The sequence below is a fragment of the Tachyglossus aculeatus genome, chromosome 11 (assembly GCF_015852505.1).
Source record: "Tachyglossus aculeatus isolate mTacAcu1 chromosome 11, mTacAcu1.pri, whole genome shotgun sequence".
NCBI classification, from domain to species: domain Eukaryota; kingdom Metazoa; phylum Chordata; class Mammalia; order Monotremata; family Tachyglossidae; genus Tachyglossus; species Tachyglossus aculeatus.
This window is the reverse complement of record NC_052076.1, coordinates 23,663,729-23,685,559: the sequence shown is the minus strand read 5'-3', so window position 1 is coordinate 23,685,559 and position 21,831 is coordinate 23,663,729. Positions and strand designations below refer to the sequence as shown.

Sequence of the window (21,831 nt, the reverse complement as noted above, 5' to 3'; positions counted from 1 at the left end):
GTATATATGTATATATGTTTGTACGTATTTATTACTCTATTTATTTTATTTGTACATATTTATTCTATTTATTTTATTTTGTTTATATGTTTTGTTGTTGTTCTCTGTCTCCCCCTTCTAGACTGTGAGCCCACTGTTGGGTAGGGACCATCCCCCCATCTTACCTCCTTCCCTTCCCCACAGCACCTGTATATATGTATATATGTTTGTACATATTTATTACTCTATTTTACTTGTACATATCTAATCTATTTATTTTATTTTGTTAATATGTTTGGTTTTGTTCTCTGTCTCCCCCTTCTAGACTGTGAGCCCACTGTTGGGTAGGGACCATCTCCAGATGTTGCCAACTTGGACTTCCCAAGCGCTTAGTACAGTGCTCTGCACACCGGAAGCGCTCAATAAATACGATTGATTGATTGACCGTCTCTATATGTTGCCAACTTGTACTTCCCAAGCGCTTAGTACAATGTTCTGCACACAGTAAGTGCTCAATAAACACCATTGAATGAATGAATTGAATGAATGAATGAATGAATGAATGATTCCCGCCAAGCGCTCGAACCGGCAGGGCGCTCTCCGGCCGCCAGGTGGGGCCCTGGGCGGGGTGGGCGGGGATTGAGGGGGCGGGGTTTAGGAGCCGGTCTCTGATTGGTCAGGGCCCTGGAGGGGGCGTGTCTTGCGCGCGGGGCCCGGAGGCAGGGACGGGGGCCTAAGGGGCGGGGCTTAGGGACCGGTCTGTGATTGGTCAGGGCCGGGAGGGGGCGTGTTCTGCGGGCGCGGGGCCTGAGGGGCGGGGCCTAGGGGCCGGCCTGTGATTGGTCAGCGCCGGGGAGGGGCGTGTCCTTCTTGTCCTTCTCAGACTGAGCCCCCTCCTTCCTCTCTCCCTCCTCCTCCTCCCCATCCCCCCACCTTAACTCTTTCCCCTTCCCACAGCACCTGTATATGTGTATATATGTTTGTACATATTTATTACTCTATTTATTTATTTTATTTGTACATATTTATTCTGATTATTTTATTTTGTTAATACGTTTTGTTTTGTTGCCTGTCTCCCCTTTCTAGACTGTGAGCCCACTGTCGGATAGGGACCGTCTCTATATGTTGCCAACTTGTACTTCCCAAGCGCTTAGTCCAGTGCTCTGCACGCAGTAAGCGCTCAATAAATATGAATGAATGAATGAACTTGTACTTCCCAAGCGCTTAGTACAGTGCTCTGCACGCAGTAAGCGCTCAATAAATACGATTGAATGAATGAATGAATGATTGATTGCTCAGGGCGCGGGAGGGGGCGTGCCCTGCGGGCGCAGGGCCTGAGGGGCGGGGCTTAGGGGCCGGCCTGTGATTGGTCAGGCCCCGGGAGGGGGCTGGTCCTGCGCGAGCGGGGTCTGAGGGGCGGGGCTTTGGGGGCAGGCCTGTGATTGGCTAGGGTCGTGGAGGGGGCGGGTCCCCGCGCGCGGGGCCTAGGGGGCGGGGCTTATGGGCCGGTCTGTGATTGGTCAGGACCCGGGAGGGGGCGTGTCCTGCGGATGCGGCTCTGAGGGGCGCGGTTTAGGGACCGTCCTGTGATTGGTCAGAGCCAGGGAGTGGGCGTGTCCTTTGGATGCGGCCCCCCCGTGGGGCGGGGCTTAGGGACTGGTCTGTGATTGGTCAGGGCCTGGGAGGGGGCGTGTCATGCGGATGCGGGGCCCGAGGGGGCGGGGCTTAGGGGCAGGTCTGTGATTGGTTTGGGCCCGGGAAGGGGCTTGCCCTGCTTGCTCGGGGCCTGAGGGGGCGGGGCTTATGGGCCGGCCTATGATTGGTCAAGGCCGTGGAGGGGGCGTGCCCTGCGCGCGCGGGGTCGGAGGGGCGGGGCTTAGGGGCAGGCCTGTGATTGGTCAGGGTCGGGGAGGGGACGTGTCCTGCGAACGCGGGGCCTGAGGGGGTGGGGCTTAGGGACAGGTCTGTGATATTGGTCAGGGCCGGGGAGGGGGCGTGTCCTGCGCGCTAGGGGCCTGAGGGGGCGGGGCTTATGGGCAGGTCTGTGATTGGTCAGGCCCGGGGAGAGGGCGTGCCCTGCGCGCGCGGTGCCTAAGGGGGCGTTGCTTATGGGCCGGCCTGTGATTGGTCAGGGCCGGGGAGGGGGCGTGTCCTGAGCGCGCGGGGCCCGAGGGGGCGGGGCTTATGGGCAGATCTGTGATTGGTCAGGCCCGGGGAGGGGGCGTGTCCTGCGCGCGCGGGGCCCGCGTTGGTTGGCGCCCGGGGCCAGTGGAGCGGCCGGACGGGCCTCGGGCGGGAGCCGAGCCCGGAGTCCGCCGGAGCCGGATCGGGAAGGCCCGGAGCGCGGAGCCCGGAGCGCGGAGCCCGGAGCGCGGAGCCCAGGGCCGGATCGGGAAGACCCGGAGAGCGGCGTCCGGAGCCGGATCGGGAAGGCCCGGAGCCGGAACGGGCGGGCCCGGAACGCGGAGCCGAGAGCCGGATCGGAAAGACCGGGAGCCCGGAGTAGGATCGGGAAGGCCCGGAGCGCGGACCCCAGAGCCGGATCGGGAAGGCCCGGAGCGCGGAGCCCGGAGCCGGATTGGGAAGGCCCCGAGCGCGCGGCCCAGAGCCCGATCGGGAAAGCCCGGAGCCGGATCGGGGAAGGCCCGGAACGCGGAGCCCGCAGCCGGATCAAGGAAGGCCCGGAGCGCGGAGCCCGGAGCCGGATTGGGAAGGCCCCGAGCGCGCGGCCCAGAGCCCGATCGGGAAAGCCCGGAGCCGGATCGGGGAAGGCCCGGAACGCGGAGCCCGCAGCCGGATCAAGGAAGGCCCGGAGCGCGGAGCCCGGAGCCGGATTGGGAAGGCCCCGAGCGCGCGGCCCAGAGCCGGATCGGGAAAGCCCGGAGCCGGATCAAGGAAGGCCCGGAACGCAGGAGCCCGGAGCCGGATCGGGAAAGCCCGGAGCGCGGAGCCCGGAGCCGGATAGGCAAGACCCGGAGTCCGGAGTCGGATCGGAGAGGCGCGGAGCGGAGAGCCGGATCGGGAAGACCCGGAGCGCGGAGCCCGGGGCCGGATCGGGAAGGCCCCGAGCGCGCGGCCCGGAGCCGGATCGGGGAAGGCCCGGAGCCGGATCGGGAAAGCCCGGAACGCGGAGCGCGGAGCCGGATCGGGAAGGCCCGGAACTCGGAGTCGGATCGGGAAGACCCGGAGCGCGGAACCCGGAGCCGGATCGGCCAGGCCCGGGGCCCGGAGCCCGGAGCGCGCAGATCCGCGGAGCGGGACCGGGGTGGATGTCGGGGCGCGGCGCCGTGGGGTTCCCGCTGAGCCCCGGGGGCGGGCCGGTGGGGGCCGCCGCGCTGGGGGCGCCCCCCCCTCCGCCTCCCTCCCACCCTCCTCCTTCCCACCCGCCGCCGCCGCCTCCTCCTCCTCCTCCTCCTCCTCCTGCGTCCGGCCCTCCCGGCGGCCCCGCCGCGGGGCCCGGGATGCTGCCCGGCCCGGCCATGCGGGGCCCGGGGCCGGGACAGGGCCCGGCGGGGCCCGCGGGGGCGCCCGGCCCCAACGCCTTCAGACCCCTGGGCCCCGCGGGGAACAACACCCCCTACCAGGTGAGACGGGGGCGGGGGGGAGGGAGGGAGAGAGAGAGAGACCCCCGGGGCGGGGAAGGGGGGGGACAGGTGGGAGCTGGGGGGGGGGGGAAGAGGCGAGGGGGATGGGGTGGAAATGGGGGGGCGGGGGGGCGGGGGAAAGAGGGGCAGCGGGAGGGGGTGGGAAAGATGGGGCAGGGGGGGAGGGGGTAGAAATGGGGGGCAAGAGGGGATGGGAAAGAGGCAGGCAAGGGGGATGGGGTAGAAATGGGGGGAAGGAGGGGATGGGAAAGAGGTGGAGCAGGAGGAGATGGGAAAGAGGGGGAGCGGGAGGGGATGGGAAAGGGGCAGGGGGGATGGGGTAGAAATGGGGGGCGGGAGGGGGTGGGAAAGGGGCAGGGGGGATGGGGTAGAAATGGGGGGCGGGAGGGGATGGGAAAGGGGCAGGGGGGATGGGGTAGAAATGGGGGGCGGGAGGGGATGGGAAAGGCAGGGGGGATGGGGTAGAAATGGGGGGCAGGAGGGGATGGGGTAGAAATGGGGGGCAAGGGGGGTGGGGAAGAGGCTGGAGGGGATGGGAAAGGGGCAGGGGGGATGGGGTAGAAATGGGGGGCAAGGGGGGATGGGGTAGAAATAGGGGGCAGGGGGGGATGGGGTAGAAATGGGGGGCAGGAGGGGATGGGGAAGAGGCAGGAGGGGATGGGGAAAGGGGCAGGGGGGATGGGGTAGAAATGGGGGGCAGGAGGGGATGGGAAAGAGTCAGAGGCAGGGGAAGGAGGGTAGAAGTGGGGGCTGGAGGGGATGGGAAGAGGTGGAGCAGGAGGGGACGGGGCAGGGGCAGGAGGGGATGGGGTAGAGGCAGGGGGGGATGGGGTAGAAGTGGGGGGCAGGAGGGGAGGGGGTAGAGGCAGGAAGAGGGAGGTGGGGTAGAAGTCGGGGGCAGGAGGGGATGGGGAAGGGGCAGGGGGCAGCAGCAGTTGGGCTAGAGGTGGCGGCCCAGAGGGATGGAGGAAGGGGGTGGGGGGGGGGAGGTGGGGAAGGGAAAAGGGCCGGGCGGAGGGGCTGGGGAAGAGTAGGGGGCCCGGGGAGGGAGGGAGGGAAGAGGGGGAGGAGGGAGGCTGTTGGCCGCCTAGGGCCTCTGTCCCCGTCCCCGGGCCTCCCCGAGAGACCCCAGCCCGCCCGGAGCCTGCCCAGGTGGCCCTCAAAGCCGCGAGGGCCGGCATCGAGGGCCTCAGGGCTGGGGCAGTGGCCTCGGGTAATAATAATAAGAAGAAGAATTATAATGATCAATCAGTCATATTTATTGAGCGCTTACTGTGTGCAGAGCACTGGACTAAGCGCTGGGGAAGTCCAAGTTGGCAACACATAGAGACGGTCCCTACCCAACAGTGGGCTCACAGGCTAGAAGGGGGAGACAGACAACAAAACAAAACATATTAACAAAATAAAGTAAGTAGAATAGATATGTACAAGTAAAATAAGTAAATGGAGTAATAAATCTGTACAAACATATATACATATATACAGGTGCTGTGGGGAAGGGAAGGAGGCAAAGCGGGGAGGATGGAGAGGGGAAGGAGTGCGTAGTACAGTGCTGTGCACACAGTAAGCGCTCAATAAATACGATTAATTGATTGAAGGAGGCATTTATTAGCACTTACTCTGTGCAAAGCACCGTTCTAAGCCCTGAGGAGGTTACAAGGTGATCAGGTTGTCCCACATGGGCCTCACAGTGTTAATCCCCACTCTACAGATGAGGGAACTGAGGCACAGAGAAGTGAAGTGACTTGCCCAACAGACCCGTGGCGGGGCCGGGATTAGAACCCACGACCTCTGGCTCCTAAACCCGGCGTTTTGGCCACTAGGCCCTGGAGAAGCAGGCAGGGGTCTCCCCCCACTGCCCTCCCACCCGGCAGCCTGGTTTGGCTGGTTTGACTGGTTGCTCAATCCCCAGCCCCGCCTGGGGAAGTTGTTGAGGGGCAGTTGGGCGGGGAGAGCAGAAGCGGCGTGGCTCAGTGGAAAGAGCCCCGGCTTGGGAGTCAGAGGTCCGGGGTTCAAATCCCGGCTCCGCCCCTTGTCAGCTGGGTGACTTTGGGCAGGTCACTTCCCTTCTCTGAGCCTCAGTTAACTCATCTGTAAAATGGGGATTAAGACTGTGAGCCCCCCCGTGGGACAACCTGATCACCTTGTAACCTCCCCAGCGCTTAGAACGGTGCTTTGCATATAGTAAGCGCTTAATAAATGCCATTATTATTATTATTATTCTCTGTGCCTCAGTTACCTCATCTGTAAAATGGGAAATAAGACTGGGAGCCCCCCTTGGGACTATCTGATCACCTTGTATCCTCCCCAGCACTTAGAACGGTGCTTTGCACATAGTAAGCACTTAATAAATGCCATCATTATTATTATTATTATTATTCTCTGTGCCTCAGTTACCTCATCTGTAAAATGGGGAATAAGACTGGGAGCCCCCCTTGGGACTATCTGATCACCTTGTATCCTCCCCAGCGCTTAGAACAGTGCTTTGTACATAGTAAGCGCTTAACAAATACCACAATTATTATTATTATTATTATTATTATTGTTCTCTGGGCCTCAGTTCCCTCACCTGGAAAATGGGGATTAAGACTGTGAGCGCCCCATGGGACAACTTATCACCTTGTGTCCTCCCCAGTGCTTAGAACGGTGCTTTGCACATAGTAAGCGCTTAACAAATGCCATCATTATTATTATTATTCTCTGGGCCTCAGTTCCCTCATCTGTAAAATGGGGATGAAGACGTGAGCCCCCCGTGGGACAACCTGATCACCTTGTAACCTCCCCAGCACTTAGAATGGTGCTTTGCACATAGTAAGCGCTTAACAAATGCCACAATTATTATTATTCTGTGGGCCTCAGTTCCCTCATCTAGAAAATGGGAATGAAAACTGGAAGCCCCCCGTGGGACAACCTGATCACCTTGTAACCTCCCCAGCGCTTAGAACGGTGCTTTGCACATAGTAAGCGCTTAATAAATGCCATCATTATTATTATTATTCTCTGCGCCTCAGTTCCCTCATCTGGAAAATGGGGATGAAGACCGGGAGCCCCCCGTGGGACAATCTGATCACCTTGTATCCTCCCCAGCGCTTAGAACGGTGCTTTGCACATAGTAAGCGCTTAACAAATGCCATTATTATTACCACGCAGGGGCAGCGGGGCTGCGCTGTGTGTCGATTGGGGGTTTGCCCCTGCTCTAGCCTGCCTCCTCCCCAATAATAAATAATAATAATAGTAATGATGGTATTTATTAAGCGCTTACTATGTGCAATGCACTGTTCTAAGCGCTGGAGAGGTTACAAGGTGATCAGGTTGTCCCACAGGGGGCTCCCAGTCTTCATCCCCATTTGACAGATGAGGGAACTGAGGCCCAGAGAAGTGAAGGAGCAGCTTGGGTCAGTGGAAAGAGCCCGGGCTTTGGAGTCAGAGGTCATGGGTTCGAGTCCCTGCTCCACCACATGTCTGCTGTGTGACCTTGGGCAAGTCACTTAACTTCTCTGAGCCTCAGTTCCCTCATCTGTAAAATGGGGATTAAGACTGTGAGCCCCACGTGGGACAACCTGATCACCTTGCATCCCCCCCAGTGCTTAGAACAGTGCTTTGCACATAGTAAGCACTTAGGAAATGCCATCCCAGACTGAGCCCCTTTCTTCCTCTCCCCCTCGCCCCCCTCTCCATCCCCCCCATCTTACCTCCTTCCCTTCCCCACAGCACCTGTATATATGTATATACGTTTGTACAGATTTATTACTCTATTTTCCTTGTACATATCTATTCTATTTATTTTATTTTGTTAGTATGTTTGGTTTTGTTCTCTGTCTCCCCCTTTTAGACTGTGAGCCCCCTGTTGGGTAGGGACTGTCTCTATATGTTGCCAAATTGGACTTCCCAAGCGCTTAGTCCAGTGCTCTGCACACAGTAAGCGCTCAATAAATACGAATGATGATGATGATGATGATGAAGTGATTTGCCCAAAGTCACCCAGCTGACAAGTGGCGGAGCTGGGATTCGAACCCATGACCTCTGACTCCAAAGCCCGGGCTCTTTCCACTGAGCCACGCTGCTTCCCAGTGTCTCGGGAGAGGCCGGGGGTGGTCGGCCCTGAGTCCGGCGTGGCTGTGGGGTCCTGTCCCCCACCCCACCCATGTCCTTTACCCACAGGGCCCAGAGAAGCAGCGTGGCTCAGTGGAAAGAGCCCGGACTTTGGAGGCAGAGGTCATGAGTTCAAATCCCGGCTCCGCCAATTGTCAGCTGGGTGACCTTGGGCAAGCCACTTAGCTTCTCTGTGCCTCAGTTAACTGTAAAATGGGGATGAAGACTGTGAGCCCTACGTGGGACAATATTATCACCTTGTAACCTCCCCAGCGCTTAGAACAGTGCTTTGCACATAGTAAGCGCTTAACAAATGCCATCATTATTATTATTATTATTATTAAGAGGAGGAAAGAAAGGGGACCAGGACTAGTGACGGGCGAAGCAAGGGCCACCTCCATCCCCCCCTCGACCTCAGTCCCCCGCTCGGCCCATCCCCGTCTTCCCTGGGATCTTGGAGGCCGCGGGGGCGGGGATGGGGTCACTTGGGTTAGAGAAGCAGTGTGGCTCAGTGGAAAGAGCCCGGGCTTTGGAGTCAGAGGTCATGGGTTCAAATCCCGGCTCCGCCAATCGTCAGCTGTGTGACTTTGGGCAAATCACTTCACTTTCTAGACTGTGAGCCCACCGTTGGGTAGGGACCATCTCTATCTGTTGCCAACTTGTACTTCCCAACCGCTTAGCACAGTGCTGTGCACACAGTAAGCGCTCACTAAATGTGATTGAAAGAATTGAATGAATAACTTCCCTGTGCCTCAGTTCTCTCATCTGTAAAATGGGGATTAAGACTGTGAGCCTCGTGTGGGACAACCTGATCACCTGGTAACGTCCCCAGCGCTTAGAACAGTGCTTTGCCCATAGTAAGCGCTTAATAAATGCCATTATTATTATTATTATTGGGTTTCGGCGCCCCCCTCTCCCATCGCCCCCAGTTCCTCATTCATTCATCCAATCGTATTTATCATCATCAATCGTATTTATCGAGTGCTTACTGTGTGCAGAGCACTGTACTAAGCGCTTGGGAAGTCCAAGTTGGCAACATATAGAGACGATCCTTACCCAACAGCGGGCTCACGGTCTAGAAGGGGGAAGACAGACCACGAAGGAAAACCTATTAACAAAATAAAATAAATAGAGTAGTATTCACTCATTCATTCATTCAATCGTATTTATTGAGCGCTTACTGTGTGCAGAGCACTGCACTAAGCGCTTGGGAAGTCCAAGTTGGCAACATCTAGAGACGATCCTTACCCAGCCGCGGGCTCACGGTCTAGAAGGGGGAAGACAGACCACGAAGGAAAACCTATTAACAAAATAAAATAAATAGAATAGTATTCACTCATTCATACATTCAATCGTATTTATTGAGCGCTTACTGTGTGCAGAGCACTGTACCAAGCGCTTGGGAAGTCCAAGTTGGCAACATATAGAGACGATCCTTACCCAACAGCGGGATCACAGTCTAGAAGAGAGAAGACAGACCACGAAGGAAAACCTATTAACAAAATAAAATAAATAGAATAGTATTCACTCATTCATTCATTCAGTCGTATTTATTGAGCACTTACTGTGTGCAGAGCACTGTACCAAGCGCTTGGGAAGTCCAAGTCGGCAACATATAGAGACGGTCCCTACCTGACAGCGGGCTCACAGTCTAGAGCCTTCCTCCCTTCAAGGCCCTACTGAGAGCTCACCTCCTCCAGGAGGCCTTCCCAGATTGAGCCCCTCCCTTCCTCTCCCCCTCGTCCCCCCTCTCCATCCCCCCCATCTTACCTCCTTCCCTTCCCCACAGGACCTGTATATATGTATATGTTTGTACATGTTTACTCTATTTATTTTACTTGTACATATCTATTCTATTTATTTTATTTTGTTAGTATGTTTGATTTTGTTCTCTGTCTCCCCCTTTTAGACTGTGAGCTCACTGTTGGGTAGGGACTGTCTCTATACGTTGCCAACTTGTACTTCCCAAGCGCTTAGTCCAGTGCTCTGCACACAGTAAGCGCTCAATCAATACGACTGATCGATTGATTGATAGAGCCAGTCTAGAGTCATGAGCCAGTGAACGGGCCGCCTCTCTCGGGCGCCGCGGGCACGGGCAGAGCTGCCAAACCGGGTTTCTTCCTTCCTTTCTTCTTTCTTCCTTCCGGGTTTCTCCGGAAGAATCAATACGATTGATTGACTGATTCTTCCTGAGCCCCCGCCCTCAGGGCACGAGTCCAGGGCAGAAGGAGTAGCCAAGAGCCCCGGCCTTGGCCTAGCCCGGGCTGGATGGGGCGCAGCGGTGGGGAGCCAAGAGATAATAATAATAATAATAATAATAATAATAATAATAATAATAATAATGGCATTTATTAAGCGCTTACTATGTGCAAAGCACTGTTCTAAGCGTTCAGCACCGTTCTAAGCTGCTGGGGTGGGTGGGCGGCCCCTTCTCCACCCCGGGCACCGCTGCCTTGGCAGTTGGTGAGGTTGGGGCCGATGGATACCCGGGGAAGGGGACGTGGACCAGGTCTGTCCGGTCGGGGGGGGAAAGCCGGGAGGGCCAGTGGGCTGGACGCCCCGCGGTGACACGCGTGTCCTCTCTCTCCCCAGCGTCCGGGCATGTCTCCCGGGAGCCGCATGCCCATGGGGGGTCTGCAGGTGGGGCCCCCCGCCGGGCCCCCGTTTGGGACGGCCTCCCCGCTGCGCCCCGGGATGCCGCCGGCCATGATGGACCCGTTTCGCAAACGCCTGCTGGTGCCCCAGGCCCAGGCCCCGCTGCCTCCCCAGCGCCGAGGGTGAGGTTCAGCCATTCATTCCATCGTATTTATTGAGCGCTTCCTGTGTGCAGAGCACTGGACTAAGCGCTTGGGAAGCACAAGTTGCCAACTCCCGCCGGGGACGGGGAGGGTGGGCCCGCCGGCCCGCTGACCGGCCCTCGCGTGTGTTTGCCTTTGCGTGTGTGTCGCATGTCCGTGTGTCCCTCTCGCGTCCGGACGCTCAGCCTGAAGAGGAGAAAGATGGCGGACAAAGTTCTACCTCAGCGGGTGAGCCTCTCCCTCCTCCCCTCCCTCCTCCCCTCCCTCGCTTTCTGCCGCACTGGACTCCAGACACCTTGCCTGGCTCGGGGTGGAGGGGGAAAGGGACCGTGGCGACCCCCGGACGACGGGACGGGGCCCTACTGAGAGCTCACCTCCTCCCGGAGGCCTTCCCAGACTGAGCCCCTTCCTTCCTCTCCCCCTCGTCCCCCTCTCCATCCCCCCCATCTTACCTCCTTCCCTTCCCCTATTACTCTATTTATTTATTTATTTATTTTACTTGTACCTATCTATTCTATTTATTTTATTTTGTTAGTATGTTTGGTTTGGTTCTCTGTCTCCCCCTTTTAGACTGTGAGCCCAATGTTGGGTAGGGACTGTCTCTATATGTTGCCAATTTGGACTTCCCAAGCGCTTAGTCCAGTGCTCTGCACATAGTAAGCGCTCAATAAATATGATTGATTGATTTGATTGATTCCCCACAGCACCTGTTTATATGTACATATGTTTGTACATATTTATTACTCTATTTATTTTACTTGTACACATCTATTCTATTTATTTTATTTTGTTAGTATGTTTGGTTTTGTCTCCCCCTTTTAGACTGGGAGCCCACCGTTGGGTAGGGACTGTCTCTAGATGTTGCCAATTTGTACTTCCCAAGCGCTTGGTACAGTGCTCTGCACACAGTAAGCGCTCAATAAATACGATTGATGATGATGATGATGATATGTATATACGTTTGTACATATTTGTTACTCTATTTTACTTGTACCTCTCTATTCTATTTATTTTATTCTGTTAGTATGTTCGGTTTTGTTCTCCGATGATATGTATATATGTTTGTACGTGTTTGTTACTCTATTTTACTTGTACATATCTATTCTATTTATTTTATTTTGTTAGTCTGTTTGGTTTTGTTCTCCGTCTCCCCCTTTTAGACTGTGAGCCCACTGTTGGGTAGGGACCGTCTCTACATGTTGCCAACTTGGACTTCCCAAGCGCTTAGTCCAGTGCTCCGCACACAGTAAGCGCTCAATAAATACGATTGATGATGATGATGATGACGACCTCCCCGTCTCCTCCTCCTCCTCGGCTCCCAGATCCGGGAGCTGGTCCCGGAGTCTCAGGCCTACATGGACCTGCTGGCTTTTGAGCGGAAACTGGACCAAACCATCGCCCGGAAGCGCATGGAGATCCAGGAGGCCATCAAGAAGCCCCTCACGGTGAGGCGGCCCCCGTCCCGGCCCCCTCCCGTGAACGGGAGGCCTGCCCGGGGGCGGCGGGCGGGAGGGAGGGGGCCGGGACGGCGGCCCCGCGGCCCCGGTGACGCGGGTCTCCTCTCGGTCCCCCCAGCAAAAGCGGAAACTTCGGATCTACATCTCCAACACCTTCAGCCCCGGCAAGGCGGAGGGCGAGGGGGCCGCCGGCGCGGCCCCCGGCGCGGCCCCGGGGGACAAGGTGGCCTCCTGGGAGCTGCGCGTGGAGGGGAAGCTGCTGGACGACGTAAGCGGGGAAGCAGCGCGGCTCAGTGGCAAGAGCCCGGGCTTGGGAATCCGAGGTCGTGGGTTCGAATCCCGGCCCCGCCACGTATCTGCTGTGTGGCCCTGGGCAAGTCACCTCACTTCTCTGAGCCCCAGTTCCCTCATCTGTCAAATGGGGGTTAAGACTGTGATCCCCGTGTGGGACAACCTGATCACCTTGTATCCCCCCCAGCGCTTAGAACAGTGCTTTGCACATAGTAAGCGCTTAATAAATGCCATCATTATTATTATGGGGAAGCTGCGTGGCTCAGTGGAAAGAGCCCGGGCTTTGGAGTCAGAGGGTCAAATCCCGGCTCCGCCAATTGTCAGCTGCGTGACTTCGGGCAAGTCACTGCTCCGGGCCTCAGTTCCCTCATCTGGATAATGGGGATCAGGACTGTGAGCCCCCCGTGGGACAACCTGATCACCTTGTAACCTCCCCTTCGCTTAGAACAGTGCTTTCTCCCCCTTCTAATAATAATGATAGCATTTATTAAGCGCTTACCATGTGCAAAGCACTGTGAATGTGAGCCCACTGTTGGGTAGGGACCGTCTCTATATGCTGCCGACTTGGACTTCCCAAGCGCTTAGTACAGTGCTCTGCACACAGTAAGCGCTCAGTAAATACGATTGATTGATTGACTTCTCCCCCGTCTAGCCTGTGAGCCCACTGTCGGGTAGGGACCGTCTCTATATGCTGCCGACTTGGACTTCCCAAGCGCTTAGTACAGTGCTCTGCACACAGTAAGCGCTCAGTAAATACGATTGATTGATTGACTTCTCCCCCGTCTAGCCTGTGAGCCCACTGTCGGGTAGGGACCGTCTCTATATGCTGCCGACTTGGACTTCCCAAGCGCTTAGTACAGTGCTCTGCACACAGTAAGCGCTCAGTAAATACGATTGATTGATTGACTTCTCCCCCGTCTAGCCTGTGAGCCCACTGTTGGGTAGGGACCGTCGCTATACGTTGCCAACTTGTACTTCCCAAGCGCTTAGTCCAGTGCTCTGCACACAGTAAGTGCTCGATAAATACGACTGAATGAATGCTTTGCGCATAGTAATCAATCAATCGTATTTATTGAGCGCTTCCTGTGTGCAAAGCACCGTACTAAGCGCTTGGGAAGTCCAAGTTGGCAACCTATAGAGGCGGTCCCTACGCAACAGTGGGCTCACGGTCGAGAAGGAAAGCACTTAATAAATGCCGTCGTTATTATTACGGGGAGGCGAGCCGGAGGCGGGCCCCCCCCTCCCCGACGCGTCTCCGTCCCCCTCCAGCCCAGCAAGCAGAAGAGGAAGTTCTCTTCGTTCTTCAAGAGCCTCGTCATCGAGCTGGACAAGGAGCTGTACGGGCCGGACAACCACCTGGTGGAGGTGAGCCGCCGCTCGGCCCCGCCGGGCCTCCCCTCTCGCCCCCCCAGCTTGGCCGTCCGGGGGGCCTGGGGGGGCGGCCGGGCCCGCGGGGAGCGGCCGGATTCGGGGGGGGGGGGGGCACCAGCCCGGAGCTCATCCAGCGCTTAATAAATAAATACGATTGAATGAATGAATGAATGAATGACTGTGAGCCCGTTGTTGGGTAGGGACCGTCTCTAGATGTTGCCGACTTGTACTTCCCAAGCGCTTAGTACAGTGCTCTGCACACAGTAAGCGCTCAATAAATGCGATTGAATGAATGAATGAATGAATGAACAAACGATACAGTCCCCAAAGCTATATCTTCAGCCAGATTCCCAGATGACTGAGTCCCTTCCTTCCTCTCCCCCTCGCCCCCCTCTCCATCCCCCTCATCTTACCTCCTTCCCTTCCCCACAGCACCTGGATATATGTTTGTACAGATTTATCACTCTATTTGTTTATTTATTTATTTATTTTACTTGTACCTATCTATCCTATTTATTTTATTCCGTTGGTGTGTTTGGTTTTGTCGTCTGTCTCCCCCCTTCCCCACAGTACCTGTATAGATGGATATATGTTTGTACAGATTTATCACTCTATTTATTTTGCTTGTACCTATCTATCCTATTTATTTTATTCCGTTGGTGTGTTTGGTTTTGTCGTCTGTCTCCCCCCTTCCCCACAGTACCTGTATAGATGGATATATGTTTGTACAGATTTATTACTCTATTTGTTTATTTATTTATTTATTTTGCTTGTACCTATCTATCCTATTTATTTTATTCCGTTGGTGTGTTTGGTTTTGTCGTCTGTCTCCCCCCTTCCCCACAGTACCTGTATAGATGGATATATGTTTGTACAGATTTATCACTCTATTTATTTATTTATTTTGCTTGTACCTATCTATCCTATTTATTTTATTCCGTTGGTGTGTTTGGTTTTGTTGTCTGTCTCCCCCCTTCCCCACAGTACCTGTATAGATGGATATCTGTTTGTACAGATTTATCACTGTATTTATTTATTTATTTATTTATTTTACTTGTACCTATCTATCCTATTTATTTTATTCCATTGGTGTGTTTGGTTTTGTCGTCTGTCTCCCCCCTTCCCCACAGTACCTGTATAGATGGATATATGTTTGTACAGATTTATCACTCTATTTGTTTATTTATTTATTTTGCTTGTACCTATCTATCCTATTTATTTTATTCCGTTGGTGTGTTTGGTTTTGTTGTCTGTCTCCCCCCTTCCCCACAGTACCTGTATAGATGGATATATGTTTGTACAGATTTATCACTCTATTTATTTATTTATTTATTTTGCTTGTACCTATCTATCCTATTTATTTTATTCCGTTGGTGTGTTTGGTTTTGTCGTCTGTCTCCCCCCTTCCCCACAGTACCTGTATAGATGGATATATGTTTGTACAGATTTATCACTCTGTTTATTTATTTATTTATTTTACTTGTACCTATCTATCCTATTTATTTTATTCCGTTGGTGTGTTTGGTTTTGTCGTCTGTCTCCCCCCTTCCCCACAGTACCTGTATAGATGGATATATGTTTGTACAGATTTATCACTCTATTCGTTTATTTATTTATTTATTTTACTTGTACCTATCTATTCTATTTATTTTATTCCGTTGGTGTGTTTGGTTTTGTTGTCTGTCTCCCCCCTTCCCCACAGTACCTGTATAGATGGATATATGTTTGTACAGATTTATTACTCTATTCATTTATTTATTTATTTTGCTTGTACCTATCTATCCTATTTATTTTATTCCGTTGGTGTGTTTGGTTTTGTTGTCTGTCTCCCCCCTTCCCCACAGTACCTGTATAGATGGATATATGTTTGTACAGATTTATTACTCTATTTATTTTGCTTGTGCCTATCTATCCTATTTATTTTATTCTGTTGGTGTGTTTGGTTTTGTTGTCTGTCTCCCCCCTTCCCCACAGTACCTGTATAGATGGATATATGTTTGTACAGATTTATCACTCTATTTGTTTATTTATTTATTTATTTTACTTGTACCTATCTATCCTATTTATTTTATTCCGTTGGTGTGTTTGGTTTTGTCGTCTGTCTCCCCCCTTCCCCACAGTACCTGTATAGATGGATATATGTTTGTACAGCTTTATCACTCTATTCATTTATTTATTTATTTTGCTTGTACCTATCTATCCTATTTATTTTACTCCGTTGGTGTGTTTGGTTTTGTTGTCTGTCTCCCCCCCTTCCCCACAGTACCTGTATAGATGGATATATGTTTGTACAGCTTTATCACTCTATTCATTTATTTATTTATTTTGCTTGTACCTATCTATTGTATTTATTTTCTTCCGTTGGTGTGTTTGGTTTTGTTGTCTGTCTCCCCCCTTCCCCACAGTACCTGTATAGATGGATATATGTTTGTACAGATTTATTACTCCATTTATTTATTTATTTTGCTTGTACCCATCTATCCTATTTATTTTCTTCCGTTGGTGTGTTTGGCTTTGTCGTCCGTCTCCCCCTTTCAGACTGACTGTTGGGTAGGGACCGTCTCTAGATGTTGCCAGCTTGGACTTCCCAAGCGCTTAGTCCGGTGCTCCGCACACAGTAAGCGCTCAATAAATACGATCGATTGATTGATCCGGGCCGTCGGGTCCGGTCCGGTCGGGGCGGGCGGGCGGTCTCACGACGGGTCCCGCCTCCCCCTCCCCGCCTCAGTGGCACCGGATGCCGACGACCCAGGAGACGGACGGCTTCCAGGTGAAGCGGCCCGGGGATCTGAACGTCAAGTGCACCTTGCTGCTCATGCTGGACCACCAGGTGACCCCCAACCCGCCCGACTAGCCCGGGAGCCCGCCCTCGGGTAGGGACCGGCCATGTTGCCGACTTGGACTTCCCGAGCGCTTAGTCCGGCGCCCTGCACGCAGCAAGCGCTCGGTAAATACGATGGAGAATGGCTAGCGGGCCGCCGCCGCCGGGCCCCCCCGGGTGACCCCCCTCCCCGCCCTCCGCAGCCCCCCCAGTACAAGCTGGACCCGCGGCTGGCGCGGCTGCTGGGCGTGCACACCCAGACCCGGGCGGCCATCATGCAGGCGCTGTGGCTCTACATCAAGCACAACCAGCTGCAGGACGGGCACGAGCGCGAGTACATCAACTGCAACCGCTACTTCCGCCAGGTCCGTCCCCTCGGCCGCCGGCCCCTCCTCCTCCGGCCTCAATCAATCAATCAATCAATCGTATTTATTGAGCGCTTACTATGTGCAGAGCACTGTACTAAGCGCTTGGGAAGTACAAATTGGCATCAATTGGCCTCCCCTGACGCCCCCCGCCTCCTCCTCCCCCCGCACCCCCCAGATCTTCAGCTGCGGCCGCCTGCGTTTCTCGGAGATCCCCATGAAGCTGGCGGGGCTCCTGCAGCACCCGGACCCCATCGTCATCAACCACATCATCAGGTGGGGTCGGGCCGGGGGGCGGGGGGGGGGGGGGGGCGGCCCCTCACCGGACCCCGGCTTGACCCGCCCCGGTCCCCCGCAGCGTGGACCCCAGCGACCAGAAGAAGACGGCCTGCTACGACATCGACGTGGAGGTGGACGACCCCCTCAAGGCCCAGATGAGCAATTTCCTGGCCTCCACCACCAACCAGCAGGAGATCGCCTCGCTGGACGGCAAGGTCAGGGGGCCGGGAGCCGCGCGGCCGGCGCGGCCGGCCCCCGCCGCGGGCCTGACCGTCGCCCTCCCGCTCCCCCCGGCAGATTCACGAGACCATCGAGTCCATCAACCAGCTGAAGACCCAGCGGGACTTCATGCTGAGCTTCAGCACGGACCCCCAGGACTTCATCCAGGAGTGGCTGCGCTCCCAGCGCCGCGACCTCAAGGTCTGGACCGCGTTAAGCCGGGGAGGGGCCGGGGCCGGCGGTCCGGGCACGCCGTCTCTCATTCCCTCCCTCCCGCAGATCATCACGGACGTCATCGGGAACCCGGAGGAGGAACGCCGCTCCGCCTTCTACCACCAGCCCTGGGCCCAGGAGGCCGTGGGCCGCCACATCTTCGCCAAGGTGAGGCACCGGCCTTCCCCTCCGCGCCGCCCCTCGGGGTTCGTTCGTTCGTTTAGTCGTATTAATCAATCGGGGTTCATTCATTCGTTTAGTCGTATTAATCAATCGGGGTTCATTCATTCGTTCAATCATATCAATCAATCGTATTGAGCGCTTACTGTGTGCACGGCACCGTACTAAGCGCTTGGGAAGTCCAAGTTGGCAACACATACAGTCCCTACCCAACATCATCAATCGTATTTATTGAGCGCTTACTATGTGCAGAGCACCGGACTAAGCGCTTGGGAAGTCCAAGTTGGCAACGCATACAGTCCCTACCCAACATCATCAATCATCAATCGTATTTATTGAGCGCTTACTGTGTGCAGAGCACTGTACTAAGCGCTTGGGAAGTACAAATTGGCAACATATAGAGACAGTCCCTACCCAACATTGTCAATCGTACTTACTGAGCGCTTACTATGTGCAGAGCACTGTACTAAGCGCTTGGGAAGTACAAATTGGCAACATATAGAGACAGTCCCTACCCGACAGTGGGCTCACCGTCTAAAAGGGGGAGACAGAGAAGAAAACCAAACATACTAACAAAATAAAATAGATATATACAAGTAAAATAAATAAATAGAATAATAAATATGTACAAACATATATACGTATATACAGGTGCTGTGGGGAAGGGAAGGAGGTAAGATGGGGGGGGATGGAGAGGGGGAGAACAGTGGGCTCACAGTCTAGAAGGGGGAGACAGGTAATCAGACTGTCCCACGGCGGGGCTCACCGTCTTCACCCCCATTTTCCAGATGAGGGAAACTGAGGCCCCAAGTCACAGCAGACGTGTGTGTGGGGGTCGGGATTAGAACCCACAACCCCCGACTCCCAAACCCGGGCTCTCTCCGCTGAGCCCCGCTGCTTCTCCGAGGAAGGGAGCGGCGTCCCACGGGCGTCGATCCCAACCCCCTGAGCCAACTTGTACCTCCCCAAGCGCTTACTACAGTGCTCTGCACGCAGCGTGATTGATTTCCAAGGAAGGCTTGCATGATGCCTGGGCATCAGTACTGTCTCTGTATGTTGCCAATTTGCACTTCCCAAGCGCTTAGTACAGTGCTCTGCACATAGTAAGCGCTCAATAAATACGATTGATGATAAAGGAAGCTTTCTTTTGGGTAGAGAGTGTTGGGGAATGAGATAGGTTACATCTAGATGAAACCATTTTGAGCCAAAATATAATTTGATCCATAAAAATGTTACACACTTGCTTTAAAAATTAGATACAGAACATGTTTGTGCAGGCCTTTTCTTTAATTACAGATGTCTGTTTGACATATTTATTACTCTATTTTACTTGTACAGATTTATTCTATTCATTTTATTAATATGTTTTGTTGTCCGTCTCCCCCTTCTAGGCTGTGAACCCGCTGTTGGGTAGGGACTGGCTCTCTATGTTGCCACCTTGTACTTCCCAAGCGCTTAGCCCAGTGCTCTGCACACAGTAAGCGCTCAATAAATACGATTGAATGAATGGAAAGAGCCCAAGCTTGGGAGTCAGAGGTCGTGGGTTCTGCTCTCAACCCCCCCTCACACGTCTGCTGTGTGACTTGGGGGCCTCAGTTCCCTCATCTGGAAAATGGGACAGTCTGATTACCTTGTATGCACCCCCCGCACGCTTAGAACAGTGCATCGCACATAGTAAGCGCTTAACAGATGCCACCATTATTATTATTATTATTATTATTCCTCGCACATAGTAAGCGCTTAACAGATGCCACCATTATTATTACTCCTCGCACATAGTAAGCGCTCAACAGATACCACCATTATTATTATTACTCCTCGCACATAGTAAGCGCTTAACAGATGCCACCGTTATTATTACTCCTCGCACATAGTAAGCACTTAACAGATGCCACCATTATTATTATTACTCCTCGCACACAGTAAGCGCTTAACAGATGCCACCACCATTATTATTACTCCTCGCACATAGTAAGCGCTTAACAGATGCCACCACCATTATTATTACTCCTCGCACATAGTAAGCGCTTAACAGATGCCACCATTATTATTACTCCTCGCACGTAGTAAGCGCTTAACAGATGCCACCATTATTATTACTCCTCGCACATAGTAAGCGCTTAACGGATGCCACCAGTATTATTACTCCTTGCACATAGTAAGCGCTTAACAGGTGCCACCATTATTATTCCTCCTCGCGCAGAGTAAGCGCTTAACAGATGCCACCATTATTGTTATTACTCCTCGCACATAGTAAGCGCTTAACAGATGCCACCATTATTATTATTCCTCCTCGCACATAGTAAGCGCTTAACAGATGCCACCAGTATTATTATTCCTCCTCGCACATAGTAAGCGCTCAACAGATGCCACCGTTATTATTATTCCTCCTCGCACATAGTAAGTGCTTAACAGATGCCACCATTATTATTATTACTCCTCGCACATAGTAAGCGCTTAACAGATGCCACCATTATTATTATTACTCCTCGCACATAGTAAGCGCTTAACAGATGCCACCATTATTATAATTACTCCTTGCACATAGTAAGCGCTTAACAGATGCCACCATAATTATTATTATTATTATTCCTCGCACATAGTAAGCGCTTAACAGATGCCACCAGTATTATTATTACTCCTCGCACATAGTAAGCGCTTAACAGATGCCACCAGTATTATTATTCCTCCTCGCACAGAGTAAGCGCTTAACAGATGCCACCATTATTATTATTACTCCTCGCACATAGTAAGCGCTTAACAGATGCCACCACTATTATTATTACTCCTCGCACATAGTAAGCGCTTAACAGATGCCACCATTATTATTACTCCTTGCACATAGTAAGCGCTTAACAGATGCCACCATTATTATTATTACTCCTCGCACATAGTAAGCGCTTAACAGATGCCACCATTATTATTATTACTCCTCGCACAGAGTAAGCGCGTAACAGATGCCACCATCATTATTATTATTACTCCTCGCACATAGTAAGTGCGTAACAGATGCCACCATTATTATTACTCCTCGCACATAGTAAGCACTCAACAGATGCCACCATTATTATTATTACTCCTCACACATAGTAAGCGCTTAACAGATGCCACCGTTATTATTATTATTATTACTCCTCGCACATAGTAAGCGCTTAACAGATGCCACCAGTATTATTACTACTCCTCGCACATAGTAAGCGCTTAACAGATGCCACCATTATTATTATTACTCCTCGCACATAGTAAGCGCTTAACAGATGCCACCATTATTATTATTACTCCTCGCACATAGTAAGCGCTTTAACAGATGCCACCATTATTATTATTACTCCTCGCACATAGTAAGCACTTAACAGATGCCACCGTTATTATTATTACTCCTCGCACATAGTAAGCGCTTAACAGATGCCACCACCATTATTATTACTCCTCGCACATAGTAAGCGCTTAACAGATGCCACCATTATTATTATTACTCCTCGCACATAGTAAGCGCTTAACAGATGCCACCAGTATTATTATTACTCCTCGCACATAGTGAGCGCTTAACAGATGCCACCATTATTATTATTATTCCTCGCACAGAGTAAGCGCTTAACAGATGCCACCATTATTATTATTCCTCCTCGCACAGAGTAAGCGCTTAACAGATGCCACCATTATTATTATTCCTCCTCGCACAGAGTAAGCGCTTAACAGATGCCACCGTTATTATTATTATTATTATTGTTCCTCTCCCAGGTCCAGCAGCGGCGGCAGGAACTGGAACAGGTGCTGGGCCTCCGCCTGACCTAGCGCCCGCGGGGAGCCCGCGGCCTTCTTAGTTAGCCACAGTAGATGTAGGATGGGGAGGGGGCGGCCGCTCCGCCCCGTCTCCTCGCCCGCCGGGGCCACCGTCCCGGGGGTCCGGAGCCGGGGAGGGGGGCGCTTGGTATATAGGGGGTGGGGGTGGGGGGGGGGCGGCGGCGGCATTGGGGGGACGGAGGGTGGGTGGGTGGGTGGGGGCGAAGGGGCTGGGCTGGGACTCTCCAACTGAGAACTTTTCCTTCTGAACCAAAGGCGGCGAGTGCGTGTTTACAGGCCCCGGGAGGGGTCGGGGGGCGCGGGCTTTTCTAAACCAAAGATCCGGGTGGGCCGCCCCGTACCCCTCTCCGCCCCGCC

General features: G+C 53.5%; 1 protein-coding gene across 1 annotated transcript; it reads left to right on the top strand.

Moving 5' to 3' along the window:
* Positions 1-3,473: 3,473 nt before the first annotated feature.
* Positions 3,474-21,562, top strand: SMARCD2 (SWI/SNF related, matrix associated, actin dependent regulator of chromatin, subfamily d, member 2). Its single transcript, XM_038753649.1, has 13 exons — positions 3,474-3,563; positions 10,269-10,453; positions 10,660-10,702; positions 11,797-11,919; positions 12,050-12,199; positions 13,492-13,587; positions 16,322-16,423; positions 16,618-16,779; positions 16,958-17,055; positions 17,138-17,273; positions 17,356-17,478; positions 17,557-17,658; positions 21,412-21,562. The coding sequence occupies exons 2-13, from the start codon at positions 10,278-10,280 to the stop codon at positions 21,463-21,465; spliced, it is 1,365 nt and encodes a 454-aa protein (XP_038609577.1). The 5' UTR covers positions 3,474-3,563; positions 10,269-10,277; the 3' UTR covers positions 21,466-21,562.
* The last annotated feature ends 269 nt before the right edge of the window (positions 21,563-21,831 follow it).

Bases quoted from the DNA above. Each gene is read 5' to 3' on its own strand.
- SMARCD2 (XM_038753649.1), top strand. From the start codon at position 10,278: ATGTCTCCCGGGAGCCGCATGCCCATGGGGGGTCTGCAGGTGGGGCCC. The intron at 11,920-12,049 runs GTGAGGCGGCCC...CGGTCCCCCCAG, and splicing joins CCATCAAGAAGCCCCTCACG to CAAAAGCGGAAACTTCGGAT. The intron at 12,200-13,491 runs GTAAGCGGGGAA...GTCCCCCTCCAG, and splicing joins AGGGGAAGCTGCTGGACGAC to CCCAGCAAGCAGAAGAGGAA.